This window comes from Tachyglossus aculeatus, chromosome 8 (assembly GCF_015852505.1).
Source record: "Tachyglossus aculeatus isolate mTacAcu1 chromosome 8, mTacAcu1.pri, whole genome shotgun sequence".
NCBI lineage: Eukaryota > Metazoa > Chordata > Mammalia > Monotremata > Tachyglossidae > Tachyglossus > Tachyglossus aculeatus.
In genome coordinates, this window is record NC_052073.1 from 7974055 (window position 1) to 7989454 (window position 15400).

At 48.5% G+C, this 15400-nt stretch overlaps 1 protein-coding gene across 6 annotated transcripts in view; it reads left to right on the forward strand.

Moving 5' to 3' along the window:
• The window catches only part of NCOA3 (nuclear receptor coactivator 3), a 174542-nt gene that overhangs the window by 150520 nt on the left and 8622 nt on the right, over positions 1-15400 (forward strand). For 4 of the 6 annotated variants that reach the window (XM_038750482.1, XM_038750481.1, XM_038750487.1 and 1 more), the window contains 11 exons: positions 66-167; positions 754-894; positions 1125-1272; positions 3039-3472; positions 3608-4485; positions 5078-5213; positions 7504-7698; positions 8618-8848; positions 8940-9066; positions 10693-10867; positions 12075-12371. In XM_038750482.1, coding sequence (XP_038606410.1) covers positions 66-167; positions 754-894; positions 1125-1272; positions 3039-3472; positions 3608-4485; positions 5078-5213; positions 7504-7698; positions 8618-8848; positions 8940-9066; positions 10693-10867; positions 12075-12371 — 2864 coding nt within the window. The remainder of the gene's footprint in view (positions 1-65; positions 168-753; positions 895-1124; positions 1273-3038; positions 3473-3607; positions 4486-5077; positions 5214-7503; positions 7699-8617; positions 8849-8939; positions 9067-10692; positions 10868-12074; positions 12372-15400) is intronic. The other 2 variants (XM_038750485.1, XM_038750486.1) reach the window with 1 other exon arrangement.

Here is a 15400-nt window from a genome sequence, read left to right on the forward strand (position 1 = left end):
TCCACTCCCTAGAATAACAGTAAAACGGTCACAGAAATCTGAAGCGGCTCGCTTGTTGATTGTAGATTTACAGTCCTGCATGATTTGTGTGGCCCGACGCCTCACGACAGTGGAAAGGGTGTTTCCGTCCAACCCAGAGAGCTTCATCACCAGGCATGACCTTTCAGGTGAGAAAAATGAACCAAGACTGAAGCTGTGTTGTGTTTCCTTTGCTGGGGGTGTGTGTAACTTTTTTTTGTGATAGAGCACCAGGTAATTTCCACAAATGGCCATGAGTGATGAAGATCTACTCAGTAAACACATTCTGTACCCAACATTTAATATAGGGCATCTCTGGTTTTTCTTGTGTTCAAGAATGAGGTCTGGAGTTTCTGGGAAAGCACTCTGGATTTATTTAAATCGGCCCCATGTTAACACACGGGTGTTAACCTTCCACTTATGCACTATGGCTGTGATAGAATTCTTTTTGCTTTAAATAACTTCCTTTTGCCATAGCAGATTTGAATCACCCAAACAAATCTTGCCAAGACTTTTGGAAAGTCTCTTTAACTTTCTCTGGGAAGGACTTTTTCCCCCAGCCTCCCACCCGTATTTGGTAGCTTTCCATCTTCTTTCCTTTAATGACAAAGAGAAAATGATCAAACTTTCCAAGCTTTCCCCTGAGCAAGGCAACTTTTACAGTCCGTTGTCCTCAAGTCGGAGAGCCAAGAAAGTTCGGTAGAATGAAAGTGGCCACACCTTACTTCTCGACAGGCAAAGTGGTCAACATCGATACAAACTCTTTGAGATCCTCCATGAGGCCTGGCTTCGAAGATATCATCCGGAGATGTATCCAGCGGTTTTTCTGCCTGAATGACGGACAGCCCTGGTCCCATAAACGTCACTATCAAGAAGGTAAGGGACTCGGAATCGTTTGGTTTTAACAGATGCCCTCGGGTGTAAATCTCAAAGTAAAATGAACGACTCCGAAAGCATTCTTCGAATTGCGGTCTATCATCTGGGGGCCGAACGTGGGGTGAAAACTTCAAAATATCGTGCGTCATTTATTCGGTCCCGTTGGATCTAAAGGTGGGTGGTGATTGCCGCTGATCATTCTGAGGTTTTGCCTTTCCCCCTCTCTCCAGCTTATATTCAAGGACACGCCGAAACCCCAGTATATCGCTTCTCTCTAGCCGACGGCACCATCGTGACAGCACAGACAAAGAGTAAACTCTTCCGCAACCCAGTGACCAATGACCGGCATGGGTTTGTCTCTACCCACTTCCTACAAAGGTAATATCAATTCCGATTGCCTAAAGTGTCCGGATGGGATCACCCTCTCCCAGTGATTACTTTGAGACTTGCATACAAGGGGAGGTTTGCTTTTGTGTTGGTTTCAGAAGCGGCGCTAGAAGGTGTGAAGATTGGGAAGAGAGCAGAGATTGTTTTGCTGTGGGTGGGCGCTAAGATTGGTACTTGTCGACAAAACCATGGCTTGGTTGAGTCTCCTAAAACAGTGTCAGCCGTACTGGGGGATTAACTTTCTTTTTTTAATGCTGGGTTTTACATGTGTTAAAGAAGAATTTGAAAAACCACACTGTGTGTCAGGAATATTTTCAGTGCGGCCCCGCCCGAAGACAAGGGACCCTTGGAATCCTTTCCAGCCATCGCTTCTAGCATTCCGTGGTTCCATAAATGAAGCAGGGCTATTGTCCCGTAGCGAAACTGAGGCAGCTGTTTTCCCCTTCATTCGAGGCCTGTGTTCTCTAGCCCTCAATTTACTCTTTCTCAGAGTTAATACTTCTAATCGCAAAAAGCGTCAGACGATTTAGATCATTCGTTTCCATCCCTTCCCACAGGGCAACGTAAGCTTTGAACATGGGTGATTTCCAAGATGGGTGTTGTCATCAGTGTTGAGAATTGCAGTTTGGGGCACATCTCCTCCAAGAGGACCTCCCCGATTTAAGCCCTCTTTTCCCCGGCTCGCTCTCCCTTCCATGTCATCTGTGCACTTCAACCTGTGACCTTTGGACGCTTGATATAAGCCCAACCCCAAACCCCACAGCGCTTCTGTACATAGGTTTAAATTATTTATTATAAATTACTTATTCATATTAATGTGTCTCTCCCCCTCTAGACCGTAAGCACATTATGGGTGGGGAACGGATGTGCTAATTCTGTTTTGTTGCGCTCTCCCAAGTGTGCTGTGCACGCAGTAAGTGCTCAATAAATACGATTTACTGAATAGTGAAGATAAGCCAAACCCTCACCAATTGGCACTGACGGTTGTCTGCTGTGTGACCTTGAGCAAGTCACTTCTCTTCTCTGTGCCTCAGTTTCCTCATCTATAAAATGGGGATTCAGTGCCTGTTCTCCGTCACTTAGGGAGAGAGCCCCTTGTGCCCCATGAGCCCCTTGTGGGACAGGGACTGTGTCCGACCTGATTACCTTGTATCTTACCCCAGTGCTTAGAGCAGTGCTTGGCAAGTGCTTAACAAATGCAGTGATAATAATAGCAACAACAACGGTAATGATAACATCAATAAATAATAAACAGAGAAGCAGAGTGGCTCAGTGGAAAGAGCATGAGCTTGGGAGTCAGAGGTCTTGGGTTCTAATCCCAGCTCCACCACTTGTCAGCTGTGTGACTTTGGGCAAGTCACTTCAGTTCTCTCTGCCTCAGTTGCCTCATCTGTAAAATGGGGGTGAAGACTGTGAGCCCCACGTGGGACAACCTGATTATCTTGTATCTCCCCCAATGCTTCGAACAGTGCTTGGCACACAGTAAGCGCTTAACACATACCATCATTATTATTATTATTATTAAAGTGGGGATGAAGTCTGTGAGCCCCACGTGGTTCAACCTGATTATCTTGTATCTTCCCCAGCGCTTAGAACAGTGGCACATAGTACTTGGCACATAGTAAGCGCTTAACAAATACCATTATTGTTACTATTATTATTTTTAATGATGTTGAGAAGAAAGGGGGTTCCTATTCAGGACTTCGGCAGGCTGGTCCTCCTTGAGTAAATGTTGTCTTTCTGGCCCAATTTTTCAGAGAACAGAATGGATACCGCCCGAACGCCAACCCTCTCGGGCAAGGCGGGCGTCCGCCCCCGGCCGGCTGCCCTAGTTCGGTTAGCGGGGTGAACGTGTCGCCCGGTCAGGGCGTGCCGGTCCCGAGCAGGAGCTACAGCTCGGGCGACCCCGGTGCCCTGGGCCAGATGGGCGGCCCCAGGTACGGAGGAGCAGGAGGAGGAGGAGGAGGAGGAGGCCCCAATCCCCTGGGCCCGGTGAACCCCGGGCCGGCAATGCCGCCCACCCCGTACCAGACCAGCGGCAACAGCGGCGGAGGCGGCAACTACGGCCTGAGCATGAGCAGTCCGCCCCACGGCAGCCCGGGCCTCGGCTCCAGCCAGCCCAACATAATGATCTCCCCCCGCAATCGCGGCAGCCCCAAGATGGCCCCCCACCAGTTCTCTCCCGTAGCAGGTAATCTCCCTGGGACGGGAGGGTGTGGGTCCCAGCGTGCGGGATATCCCAGCGAGATGTTCTGCCCGCCGATGCTCTCTCACCACCTCCCTTACCCCATTCTCCGTCCCCGCCCCTCGTCCCCCCCTCCCACAGGCCTGCATTCGCCCATGGGATCCGCCCCTAACGCCGGCGGGCCCAGCTTCTCCAGCAGCTCCCTGAGCGCCCTCCAGGCCATCAGCGAGGGCGTGGGGACGTCGCTCCTCTCCACCCTGTCCTCCCCCGGACCCAAGCTGGACCACTCCCCCAACGTGCCCCCGGCCCAGCCCGCCAAAACGGGCGGCCAGGAGTCCAAGAGCCCTCCCGGCGCTTACCGCGAGCCGAGCCCGGCGGAGAGCTCCGTCTGCCCGTCCGGCGGCCGGGACCACCTCGGCGACAAGGAGGCTAAAGAAAGCGGCCCCGAGGGGCCGGAGCATCCCAGGGGGCCGCCCGAGAGCAAAGGCCACAAGAAGCTGCTGCAGCTGCTGACCTGCTCCTCGGACGACCGGGGCCACTCGGCTCTGACCGGCTCGCCGCTGGACCCCAGCTGCAAGGACGCCGCCGGGGCGGCCAGCCCGTCGGGTGTCTCCTCGTCCACGTCCGGGGGGGTGTCCTCCACGTCCAATGTGCACGGGTCCCTGCTGCAGGAGAAGCACAGGATCCTGCACAAACTGCTGCAGAACGGCAACTCCCCGGCCGAGGTGGCCAAGATCACCGCCGAGGCCACCGGGAAGGACACCGGCAACGGTTCCACCCCTTGCGGCGACGGGCCCATCAAGCAGGAGCAGCTGAGCCCCAAGAAGAAGGAGAACAACGCCCTGCTCAGGTACCTGCTGGACCGGGATGATCCGACCGATCCCCTCTCCAAGGAGATCAATCCCAAGGTGGAAGGGGCCGACAATAAAAGCGGACAGTGCAGCAGCAGCAGCGGCTCCACCATTCCCACGTCGAGTCAGGAGAAGGAGGTGAAAGTCAAGACGGAGCCAGCCGAAGAGGTGATTCCCCAGGGCCGTCGATCGGTCGGTTGGTCTCCTCGCCGCGGGCGGGGGACGGATCGGTTTATCGACCTGTGGTAGCCTTCCCCAGTGCGGAGTATGGTGCTCTGCACTCAGTGAGTGCTCAAGAAATGCTATTGAATGTACTGAGCGCGTGCTGCGTGCGGAGCACTGAGCTGAGCGCTTGGGCAAGGCCGATGGAACGGAGGCAGTAGGCGTGCGATCCCTGCCCGCTCCGAGCTGGCCGTCTGGCGGGACCTGACGGTTTGCCGAGGGGTTCCAAAATTGAGCGTAGTCATTGTTTTCCAAGCGATTCCCAACCCCATCGTTGTCAGGTCACTAAACGTAAGATTAAATGAGAAATCACAGCAGTTTCAGGTCTTGCTATCTCCTTTTCGGGGGGCCGAGGGGATGGTGGTGAGCCTTCTTTCTTTTTTTTTTGGCTTCTCAAAGGCCTCTGCGACTCAGGTCTTCCCCTCCGTCGGGGCAGTTGGGCGGCCGGTGAAGCCTGTACGTTACTGTCAGGACGGGTTTAGTTGAGTTTTACTCCTCTCCCTCCTCCGAGTCATAATAGGATTTTATTGGCCCTCAGGTGAGCGGAGACTTGGATAATTTAGATGCCATCCTCGGTGATCTGACCAGTTCTGACTTTTACAACAATGCCATGTCCACCAATGGGAGTAATCTGGGGACCAAGCAAGGAATGTTTCAAGGAAATACGCCTCTAGGTAAGAAAAATTTGAAATCTCTTTCGTTTTCGTTTGGGGTGCTTCGGGGCCCATTGTGTTTTCCCCGTTCAGATAGAATATACATTTAGGGAAGCGGTGTCACCTAGTGGAAAGAGCAAGGGCCCCAGTGTCAGAGGACCTGGGTTCTAATCCTAGCTCTGCAACTTGCCTGCTGAGTGACCTTGGGCAAGTAGCTTCACTCTCTGGGCCTCAGTTTCCTCACCTGTAAAATGGGGATTCACTACCTGTTCTCCTTCCTGCTTAGACTGGGAGCCCCATGTGAAGACAGGGACTGTGTCCGACTCGATTAACTCATATCCACCCCAGAGCTTGGAACAGGGCTTAACAAATACCATAATTATCATTTATGCTGAATCCTGTTTCAAATTACCTTCCCATTTGATCCTAGGTAGATTATGGAAAGTGTAATTCATATTTCCGTGAGGAAGGACTTTTCTTTGGCCCTGTTATCATCCTGAACGAATTCCAGTCATCCTTATGGAGTGGTTTTGATTCCAGGATGTGTTATAATGCAGGGGTCGGGGTCTTGAGACCACCTAGCATTATAAGGAGACTCGTAGGTTGTGTTAGGTCAGAATAGAGTGGCCTAATGGAAACAGCCTGGGCATTAGAGGACCTTAGTTCTAATCCTGGCTCCATCATTTGCCTGCAGTGTGACCTTGGGCAGCTTATGACAGTAATGATTATAGTGGTATTTGTTAAGCACTGACTTTGTGCCAACCACTGCACTGAACTAAGTGCTGGGGTAGACAGGCGATGCTGTTTCCCTTTTTTTAATTATTCATATGAGAAAGGGAAGAATGGCATATGCAGTGATGTTAGTAAAAGAGCTAAGTGGTGTAACAGTGATAACAGGTCAGATTCCTTATATAGATTGGTGAATAGGAGCTGGGAGGTAGTGGAAGGCGAGGGCTTTTATTTCATAAGACACCACTGATGAGGCGGTCTTAAAATATACGGTAGGAGTTTTAAATTTTTAATCACAGCCAAAATTGTGGTGGAAGAAGTCTCTTGCAGGGAGGGTAGATTATAGTAGACTGTAGAGTCAGAGAGAACAATCAAGAGGCTGTTGCAGAAATTTAGCTGTGAAGTGGTTGGGGCTCACACAAGAACTGTGATTACAAACAGTGGGGGAGGGTGGATTCAGGGAATGTTAGTGTGGAGAATTTGGGGATCCTGGTAATAATGATAATTGTGGTATTTCTTAAGCACTAATTACAGTGCCAAGCACTGTACTAAGTGCTGGGGTAGTAACAAGCCAAATCGGGTCAAACATAGTCCCTGTCCCACATGGGGTTCACAGTTTAAATAGGAGAGAGTAGGACTCATTCCCATTTTACAGGTGAGGAAGCTGAGGCACAGGGAGTAATAATAATAATAATAATAATAATGGTATTTGTTAAGCTCTTACTATGTGCAAAGCACTGTTCTAAGTATTGGGGGGATACAAGGTGATCAGGTTGTCCCACTTGGGGCTTACAGTCTTAATCCCCATTTTACAGATGAGGGAACTGAGGCACAGAGAAGTGAAGTGACTTATCCAAAGTCACACAGCTGACAAGTGGCAGAGCTGCGATTAGAACCCATGACCTCTGACTTGCAAGCCCGTGCTCCTTCCACTGAGCCATGCTGCTTCTCAAGTGAGAAGTGAAGTGACTCGCCCGAGTTCACACATGGAAGTGGCGGAGTCGGGAATAATAATAATTATGGTATTTGTTAAGTGCATACTTTGTGCCAAGCACTGTTCTAAGTGCTGGGGTAGATACAAGGTAATCAGGTTTTTCTACATGGGGCTCGCAGTCTTAATCCCCATTTTACCGATGAGGTAACTGAGGCACAGAGAAGTTAAGTGACTTGTCCAAAGTCACACAGCTGATAAGCGGCGGAGCCAGGATTAGAACCCATGACCTCTGACTCCCAAGCCTGGGCTCTTGCCACTGAAGTCCTCTGACTCTCAGGCCTGGGCTCTTGCCACTAGGCCATGCTGCTTCTCAACCTGCTGGGAAAGCAAGATTAGCTACACCACTGATAAACTGATTTTATTTTAACAAGTTTCTCTCAAAGAGGAGCAAGGAATCCCCTCTCAGGCTGCCAGGGGATTCTCCTGACTGTTATTTTGTAACGTAAATGAAGGAGGAAGGACTTTGGATAGGAGGAAAGGGTGGGAAAGGGTGGGTTGGGGGGGAAAGGGATAAAATGGTCATCTGGTGGTGTTGGGGGGTGGTTTCAAGATAGGAATCTGTCCATTGCATTTTTATCCTTCCACCAGGTTTGCGAAGTCCGCAGTCAGTCCAGCCCACCCGACCACCTTTCAATAGAGCCGTGTCTTTAGACAGCCCTATTTCCGTCGGCTCCGGCCCCGCCGTAAGGAACGTCAATGCCTTTTCCATGTTACCAAAGCAGCCCATCATGGGCGGGAGTCCGAGAATGATCGAGAGCCAGGACAACTTTGGCCCCAACGCGGGTATGTCGCATACGTAACCCACACGATGCTGTTTCCCTAACTAAACAGCTTTGTTTTACGAAAATGCACTTTTGAAACGACCGGGAAATTTAGTTCATGCATCCTCAGTACACGGGGGAGTTGCCGTTATGCCAGCCCTTTAGAGACAGGAGACCATTTTTCGCGGAACAAAAGCCGTAGAGCCGCCCTTCGGCTTGAAGGCATTGCTGTTGCTGCCACTTGCACCTAGGGAATAAAAGTAGGCCTGGAACTGGCTCTATTCCACTTATTTTGCGTAGTAAGTTTGGGCTTGATCCAAACGCGTCTCTGTGGGAGAGAGGAGAGGTTCAGGCTGGTTTGATCTAACCCCTTTCTGAGTTGAAGTAACTGACCGGAGTGGTGTCTAGTAGATTAATCAACTGGCTTTATTGAGCGTTTACTGTGTGCAGAGCACTCCTCTAAGCGCTTGGGAGAGTAAAGTACAACAGAGTTGGTAGACACGCTCCCTGCCCTCAACGAACTTGCAATCTAGAGGGGACACGAAGGAATTTTTGCATGGTTGGGTGAACCAGATGTTTATGATTAAACGGTTAGGGCCATCAGAGCCAACAGAGCCAGTCAGTCATATTTATTGAGCGCTTACTGTGTGTCAGAGCACCATTGGGAGAGAACGGAATAACAGTATAGACACATTCCTGGCCCACAATGATCTGCCTAATCAGTAGTATTTATTGAACACTTACTATGTGCAGGGCAACTGTACTAAGTGCTTGGGAGAATCAGCGGGTAAGCCCCCTCACGTATAATGAGCGGTCTGTGGTAGCCAAAAATGGTAGCGAGACCCATCCCCTTCACAGCTAGCTCCATCTTTTTGCCCCTGAGGGTCACACGATTCGCAGAATACAAAACGCGGGAATGAACAGTGCTACTGCCTTTGTAGGTGGGCCCAATCGAAATATGGCTATGAGTCAGCTCGCCTCAGGCGACTGGGGTCTGGCCACCTCCAAAGTCAACAGAATGGAAGCGGCAACCGCCAGTCCGATCGCCAGAGCGGGGTCAGACTACGGCCTCCCCAGATCTGCGATGGGCGGCTCAGTTCCCGGCCTGCCCATGAGGTCGAACAGCATACCGGGCGCCAGACCGATCCCGCAGCAGCAAATGATCCACATGAGTAAGTCGCCCGTCTCGACGGTGGCCGCCAAAGTCGTCCCGGGTGCCGGTTAAGGGTTCCGAACGAAGCCTCCTCTCTTTTCCTTTCGCAGGGCCCACCGAGATGTCCATGGGCATGGGTGTGAATCCTTACGGCCAGCAGGCACCTGCCAATCCACCCAATTCCTGGGCAGAAAGTATGTTATCCATGGAGCAGGGCCCTCGGGGGACTCAAAACAGGTAGGGATGCGCTCATTTGAAGGCAGCGTGGCGAGCAAAGCGCTCCTCTCTGTAAAACGTGATTCAGATGGGATTTTAGTGCCCTGGGGTTTTGGGTCGGTTTGTTTTCTGTCCCGAAACTCTTGCGTTTTTGAAAGTAGCTTTGCGGTGGAGGAAACGTTATTCTAAGTAAGCCACACCATTTCCATCCCGGTAAGCTATGGATTTACTTTTGAGGTAAGGCTAAGATGTGATTCTGGCGAAGAAGCAGCGTGGCTTAGTGGATAGAACCATGGGCTTTGGAGTCAGAGGTCATCGGTTCAAATCCCGGCTCCACCAATTGTCAGCTGGGTGACTTTGGGCAAGTCACTTCACTTCTCTGTGCCTCAGTTACCTCATCTGTAAAATGGGGATTAAGACTGTGAGCCCCCCGTGGGACAACCTGATCACCTTGTAACCTCCCCGGCGCTTAGAACAGTGCTTTGCACATAGTAAGCGCTTAATAAATGCCATCATTATTATTATTATTATTATGGGCTCTACTCCTGGCTCCACTGCTTGTCTACTGTGTGCCTTCGGGTAAATCACGTCACTTCTGTGCCTCAGTTACCTCATCTGTACAATGGGGATTAAGACTGTGAGCCCCCAGTGGGACAACCTGATCACCTTGTAACCTCCCCGGCGCTTAGAACAGTGCTTTGCACATAGTAAGCACTTAATAAATGCCATCGTTATTATTATTATTATTATTATGGGCTCTAGTTCTGGCTCCACTGCTTGTCTACTGTGTGCCTTCAGGTAAGTCACGTCACTTCTGTGCCTCAGTTCCCTCATCTGTAAAATGGGGATTAAGACTGTGAGGCCTATGTGGGATGGGGACTGTGACCAACCTGATTACCTGGTATTTACCCTTGGGCTTAGTACAGTGCCTGGCACGTAGTAAGTGCTTGACAAATACCACAATTATTATTATTAGACCTGGACTCTTAGGGAGGAAACTGGAGGCCAAGAGTTTGTAGTCTGACCATTTTCACCCTTGAGACGCCACTTTTCTCCACTAGCTCATTCCTCCCATGGGTCTTCGTGTTTGCCACCCACGCATTTATTTATTTATTTATTTATTTATTTTGCTTGTACATATCTATTCTATTTATTTTATTTTGTTAGTATGTTTGGTTTTGTTCTCTGTCTCCCCCTTTTAGACTGTGAGCCCACTGTTGGGTAGGGACTGTCTCTATATGTTGCCAACTTGTACTTCCCAAGCGCTTAGTACAGTGCTCTGCACACAGTAAGCGCTCAATAAATATGATTGATTGATTGATTGATTCGGCATTCTTCTGCTGCCGCTGCTGCTGCTTCCACCTCTGTTGGTTAACTTTTGCGATTTAAGAAAGCATTACGTGTATTAGGTGCAGGTGCCTTGATCTCTTTGGGAGAAGAGTGTTATCCAGCCAGTAATTCATGGGTGGAAAACAGACGTCAAGGGCCTCCTCACCCTCTGGGTGACAGGATCTTTCTGGGTCCATATTTTACGAACATTTGGATGTCTAGCAAATGTCTGTTGGGAATGGATATGAGCTCGATTCTAAGTATCTTCATCCATCCTCTTTCTCGCGGTTGTAACGGTTATCTTTTTTTTTTCTTCAGCAGGCAGTTAGTTAGGAATTCATTGGATGATCTCTTATGCCCTCCGCCTAACGTAGAAGGTCAGAGCGATGAGAGGGCTCTGTTAGATCAGCTGCATACTCTCTTGAGTAACACGGATGTCACGGGACTCGAAGAAATTGACAGAGCCCTAGGAATCCCCGACCTTGTAAATCAAGTAAGTAGCCAAGGGAAGAGGAAGCGTGTGGGTGGTTGTGTGGGCGTGGGTTTGCCCGGGACTGTTGCATCAACTGTGTTTAAAGGACAATTAAAAACAGGCGTGATGATTTTCGGCCGCGCCGTCCTGGACGGAACTGTCGGCCATGTTAGCAGCGTGGCCTAACGGTAAGGAGCATGGGATAGCGGTTCTCCCGGGAAAAATGAAAACGGTGACAAATGAAACGCTGGCCTCATTCGGAATGGATTCATTTGTTGGATAAACACTGCTTACTGATTAATTAGAGAGACATGAATCTAATTTTAAGAAAAAAATATGCAGAGAAAAGGCGCAGTGGGTTAAGACTACGCCTCAATGTCAGTGACAGAGCACCTGCAGACTCCTCCAGGAAGCGAAGCGGAAAACAAATCTGGGATTGTGCCACTTGCGACAGGGACCCTGGTTTCACTGAAACGTGCTCCAATACCTAGGTTCTAATCCCAGCTCTGCCACTCGTCTGCTGTGTGACCTTGGGCAAGTCACCTGGTTTTTCTGGGCCTCAGTTCCCTCATCTGCAAAAGGGGGATTAAGACTGGGAGCCCTATGTGGGACAGGGACCGTGACCGACCCAATCACCTCGTATCCACCCCAGCGCTTAGCACAGGGTCTGGCACATAGTAAGCCCTGAACAGATACCATTAACCCCAACTGTAACAACCTCCTCACGTATTCTGAAAATGAAATGATTGCTCCCTGGGTGATTGTCAGGGAGCATGTTTCATTGAAACCAGGATCCCTGTCACAAGTGGCACAATTCCAGATTTGTTTTCTGCATCGCTTCCTGGAGGAGTTTGCAGATGCTCCGTCACTGACATTGAGGCGTAGTCTTAACCCACTGCGCCTTCTCTCTGCATTTTTTTTCTTAAAGTTAGGTTCATGTCTCTCTAATTAATCAGTAAGCAGTGTTTATCCAACTAATGAATCCATTCCGAATGAGGCCAGTGTTTCATTTATCACCGTTTTCATTTTTCCCGGGAGAACCTCCATCGCAGACCATGGGATGGTAAGAAGGAGACGATTTCTGACCTGGCTTCTGGGCAATCCACAGAAAATTCATTTAATTCCCTAAGGCTTCCCCTCAGTCAGGGCATCGGTAGTATCCAAGGTGCCGCGGCTCGGGCTTTGCAACCGTCCTCACGGGGGTTTCGCTGTTCATTTTCTGACGAAGGGGCAGGCTCTGGAGCCCAAGCAAGATTCATTCCAAGGCCAAGAGTCCGCGGTCTTGTTGGACCAGAAGACCGCTTTATACGGGCAATCCTACCAAACGCAGGGAGCGGCGATGCAGGGTGGCTTTAGCAACCTGCAGGGTCAACAGCAGTCCTTCAACACCATGATGACTCAAATGGGCCAGCAAGGCAACTTCCCCCTGCAAGGCATCCACCCCAGGGCCAGCGTCATGAGGCCGCGATCCAACACGCCCAAGCAGCTCAGAATGCAGCTCCAGCAGAGACTTCAGGGGCAGCAGGTAATCGCTTCTTCACCCTTCCTGAGGCAGAACTGCCCTCACGTGCTAGGCTAGTGGAAAGACTTGGGAGCTGGGGGTTCTGGGTTCATTCATTCATTCAATCGTATTTATTGAGCGCTTACTGTGTGCAGCGCACTGTACTGAGCGCTTGGGAATTACAAGTCGGCAACATATAAAGACGGTCCCTACCCAACAATGGGCTCACAGTCTAGAATTTCTAATCCTGGCTCCACCACTCATCTGCTGCGTGACTGCGAGCAAGTGACTGTGCTTCTCTGTGCCTCGGTTAACCTCATCTGTAAAATGGGGATTAAATCCCCCTCCCTCTGACTTCTACTGTAAGCCCGGTGAGGGACAGGGACTGTGTCCAACCTGATTATCTCGTATCTACCCCATAAGTGCTTCACACATAGTAAGCCATTACTATTACTATTTATTATTATTATTTTATTTTATTTATTATTATAATTATCATATTATATTATAATTGTTTTATTATTTTACTATTTTTTACTATTTTTTAATACCATTAAAAAAGTGCTCATTGGAAGTCTTTGATGAAGAAAGCGATAATAATAATGATTGTGGTGTCTGTTAAGCGCTTACTATGTGTGAGGAACTGTACTTTGCCCGGGGTGGATACCAGCAAACCGGGTTGGACACAGTTCATGTCCCACAAGGGCTCACAGTCTCAGTCCCCATTTTACAGATGAGGTAACTGAGGCACAGAGAAGTGAAGTGACTCACCCAAGGTCACCCAGCAGACAAGTGGCAGAGCTGGGATTAGGACCCATGACTCTCTGACCCCCCCAGGCCTGGGCTGTATCCACTGTGCCATGCTGCTTCCACTGTTTTGTGAAGATGGTACGTGCAACTGTCTGAAGAGTAAGTAGACTAAAACTGCCAGCGAGGCCAGAGAAGAGTTTGAAGCAGGGAGTGGAAGAGGCTGGGTCAGTGGACTAGGTATTTACTGAAAGACACTCTGAGAGAATCTGAAAGAACCACCGCAGCTTCCAGAAAATGCCTCCTGTAGCACCGCAGAGCAACAAGCTTCAAATAAAAAAGCTGGGAGGTGAGAGCTTAGATTCCAAGAACTGTTTAGAGTCCAGAAGCAGCGTGGCCAAGTGGAAAGACCACGGGCTCGGGAATCGGAGGACGTGGGTTCTCATCCCGGCTGGGAGCCATGTGGGGACAGGCACTGTGTCCAACCTGATTACTTTGTATAATAATAATAGTGTTGGCATTTGTTAAGAGCTTACTATGTGCAAAGCACTGTTCTAAGCGCTGGGGGGGGGGGGATACAGAGTGATCAGGTTGTCCCACGTGGGGCTCACAGTTTTAATCCCCATTTTACAGATGAGGTAAATGAGGCTCAGAGAAGTTAAGTGACTTGCCCAAGGTCACATAGCAGACATGTGGTGGAGCTGGGATTCGAACCCATGACCTCTGACTCCAAAGCCCGGGCTCTTTCCACTGAGCCACGCTGCTTCTCACGCTGCTTTGTATCTACCCCAGAACTTAGGACAGCACCTTGTACATAGTAAGGGCTTAACAGATACCGCAATTATCATTATTCGTTTCATGAGGACGTCCTACAACCCTGCCCTTCTCTTGTGTTATCGACCTTTCCTTTGGTTTCCAAAGAAAACATTCAAGAAAGTCTCCCCACCCTCCACAGGCATTCCAGATAGTCCAGTCAATCAATCAGTCCTCAAGCCCCCATTTTTCCTCTCCTCCTCCCCATCGCTCCCCACGCCTCGACTCTGCCCTACCTCCTTCCCCTCCCCACAGCACTTGTATATATTTGTACAGATTTATTATTCTATTTATTTTACTTGTACGTACTTACTATACTATACTATATATATATATATATACACACTTTGTAAATACACTTTGTGTGTATATATATATATATATATATATATATATGTATATATATACTCCTTCCCCTCCCCACAGCACTTGTATATATTTGTACAGATTTATTACTCTATTTATTTTACTTGTACGTATTTACTGTACTATACTATATATATATATATATACACACTTTTTGTGTATATATATATATATATGTATATATATACTCCTTCCCCTCCCCACAGCACTTGTATATATTTGTACAGATTTATTACTCTATATATTTTACTTGTACATATTTACTATACTATATATATATACTTTGTATATATGTATATATACTCCTTCCCCTCCCCACAGCACTTGTATATATTTGTACAGATTTATTACTCCATATATTTTACTTGTACATATTTACTATACTATATATATATACATATATATAGTATACTATATATTATTTACTATTTATTTTATTAATGATGTGCATATAGCATATAGAGAAGCAGCGTGGCTCAGTGGAAGGAGCACAGGCTTTGGAGTCGTCATCATCATCATCATCATCAATCATATTTATTGAGCGCTTACTGTGTGCAGAGCACTGTACTAAGGGCTTGGGAAGTACAAGTTGGCAACATATAGAGACAGTCCCTACCCAACAGTGGGCTCACAATCTAAAAGGGGGAGACAGAGAACAAAACCAAACACACTAACAAAATAAAATAAATAGAATAGATATGTACAAGCAAAATAAATAAATAAATAAATAGAGTAACAAATATGTACAAACGTATATACATATATACAGGTGCAGTGCGGAAGGGAAGGAGGTGAGATGGGGGGATGGAGAGGGAATGTCAGCGGTGTGACTTTGGGCAAGTCACTTCACTTCTCTGTGCCTCAGTTACCTCATCTGTATAATGGGGATTAAGACTGTTAGCCCCCCGTGGGACAACCTGATCACGTTGTAACCTCCCCAGTGCTTAGAACAGTGCTTTGCACATAGTAAGCTCATAAGAAATGTCATCATAATTATTATCATTATATAGCTATAATTCTGTTTATTTTGACAGTTTTAACATCTGTCTACATGTTTTGTTTTGCTGTCTGCCTCCTCCTTCTAGACTGTGAGCCCGTTGTTGAGTAGGGATTGTCTCTATCTGTTG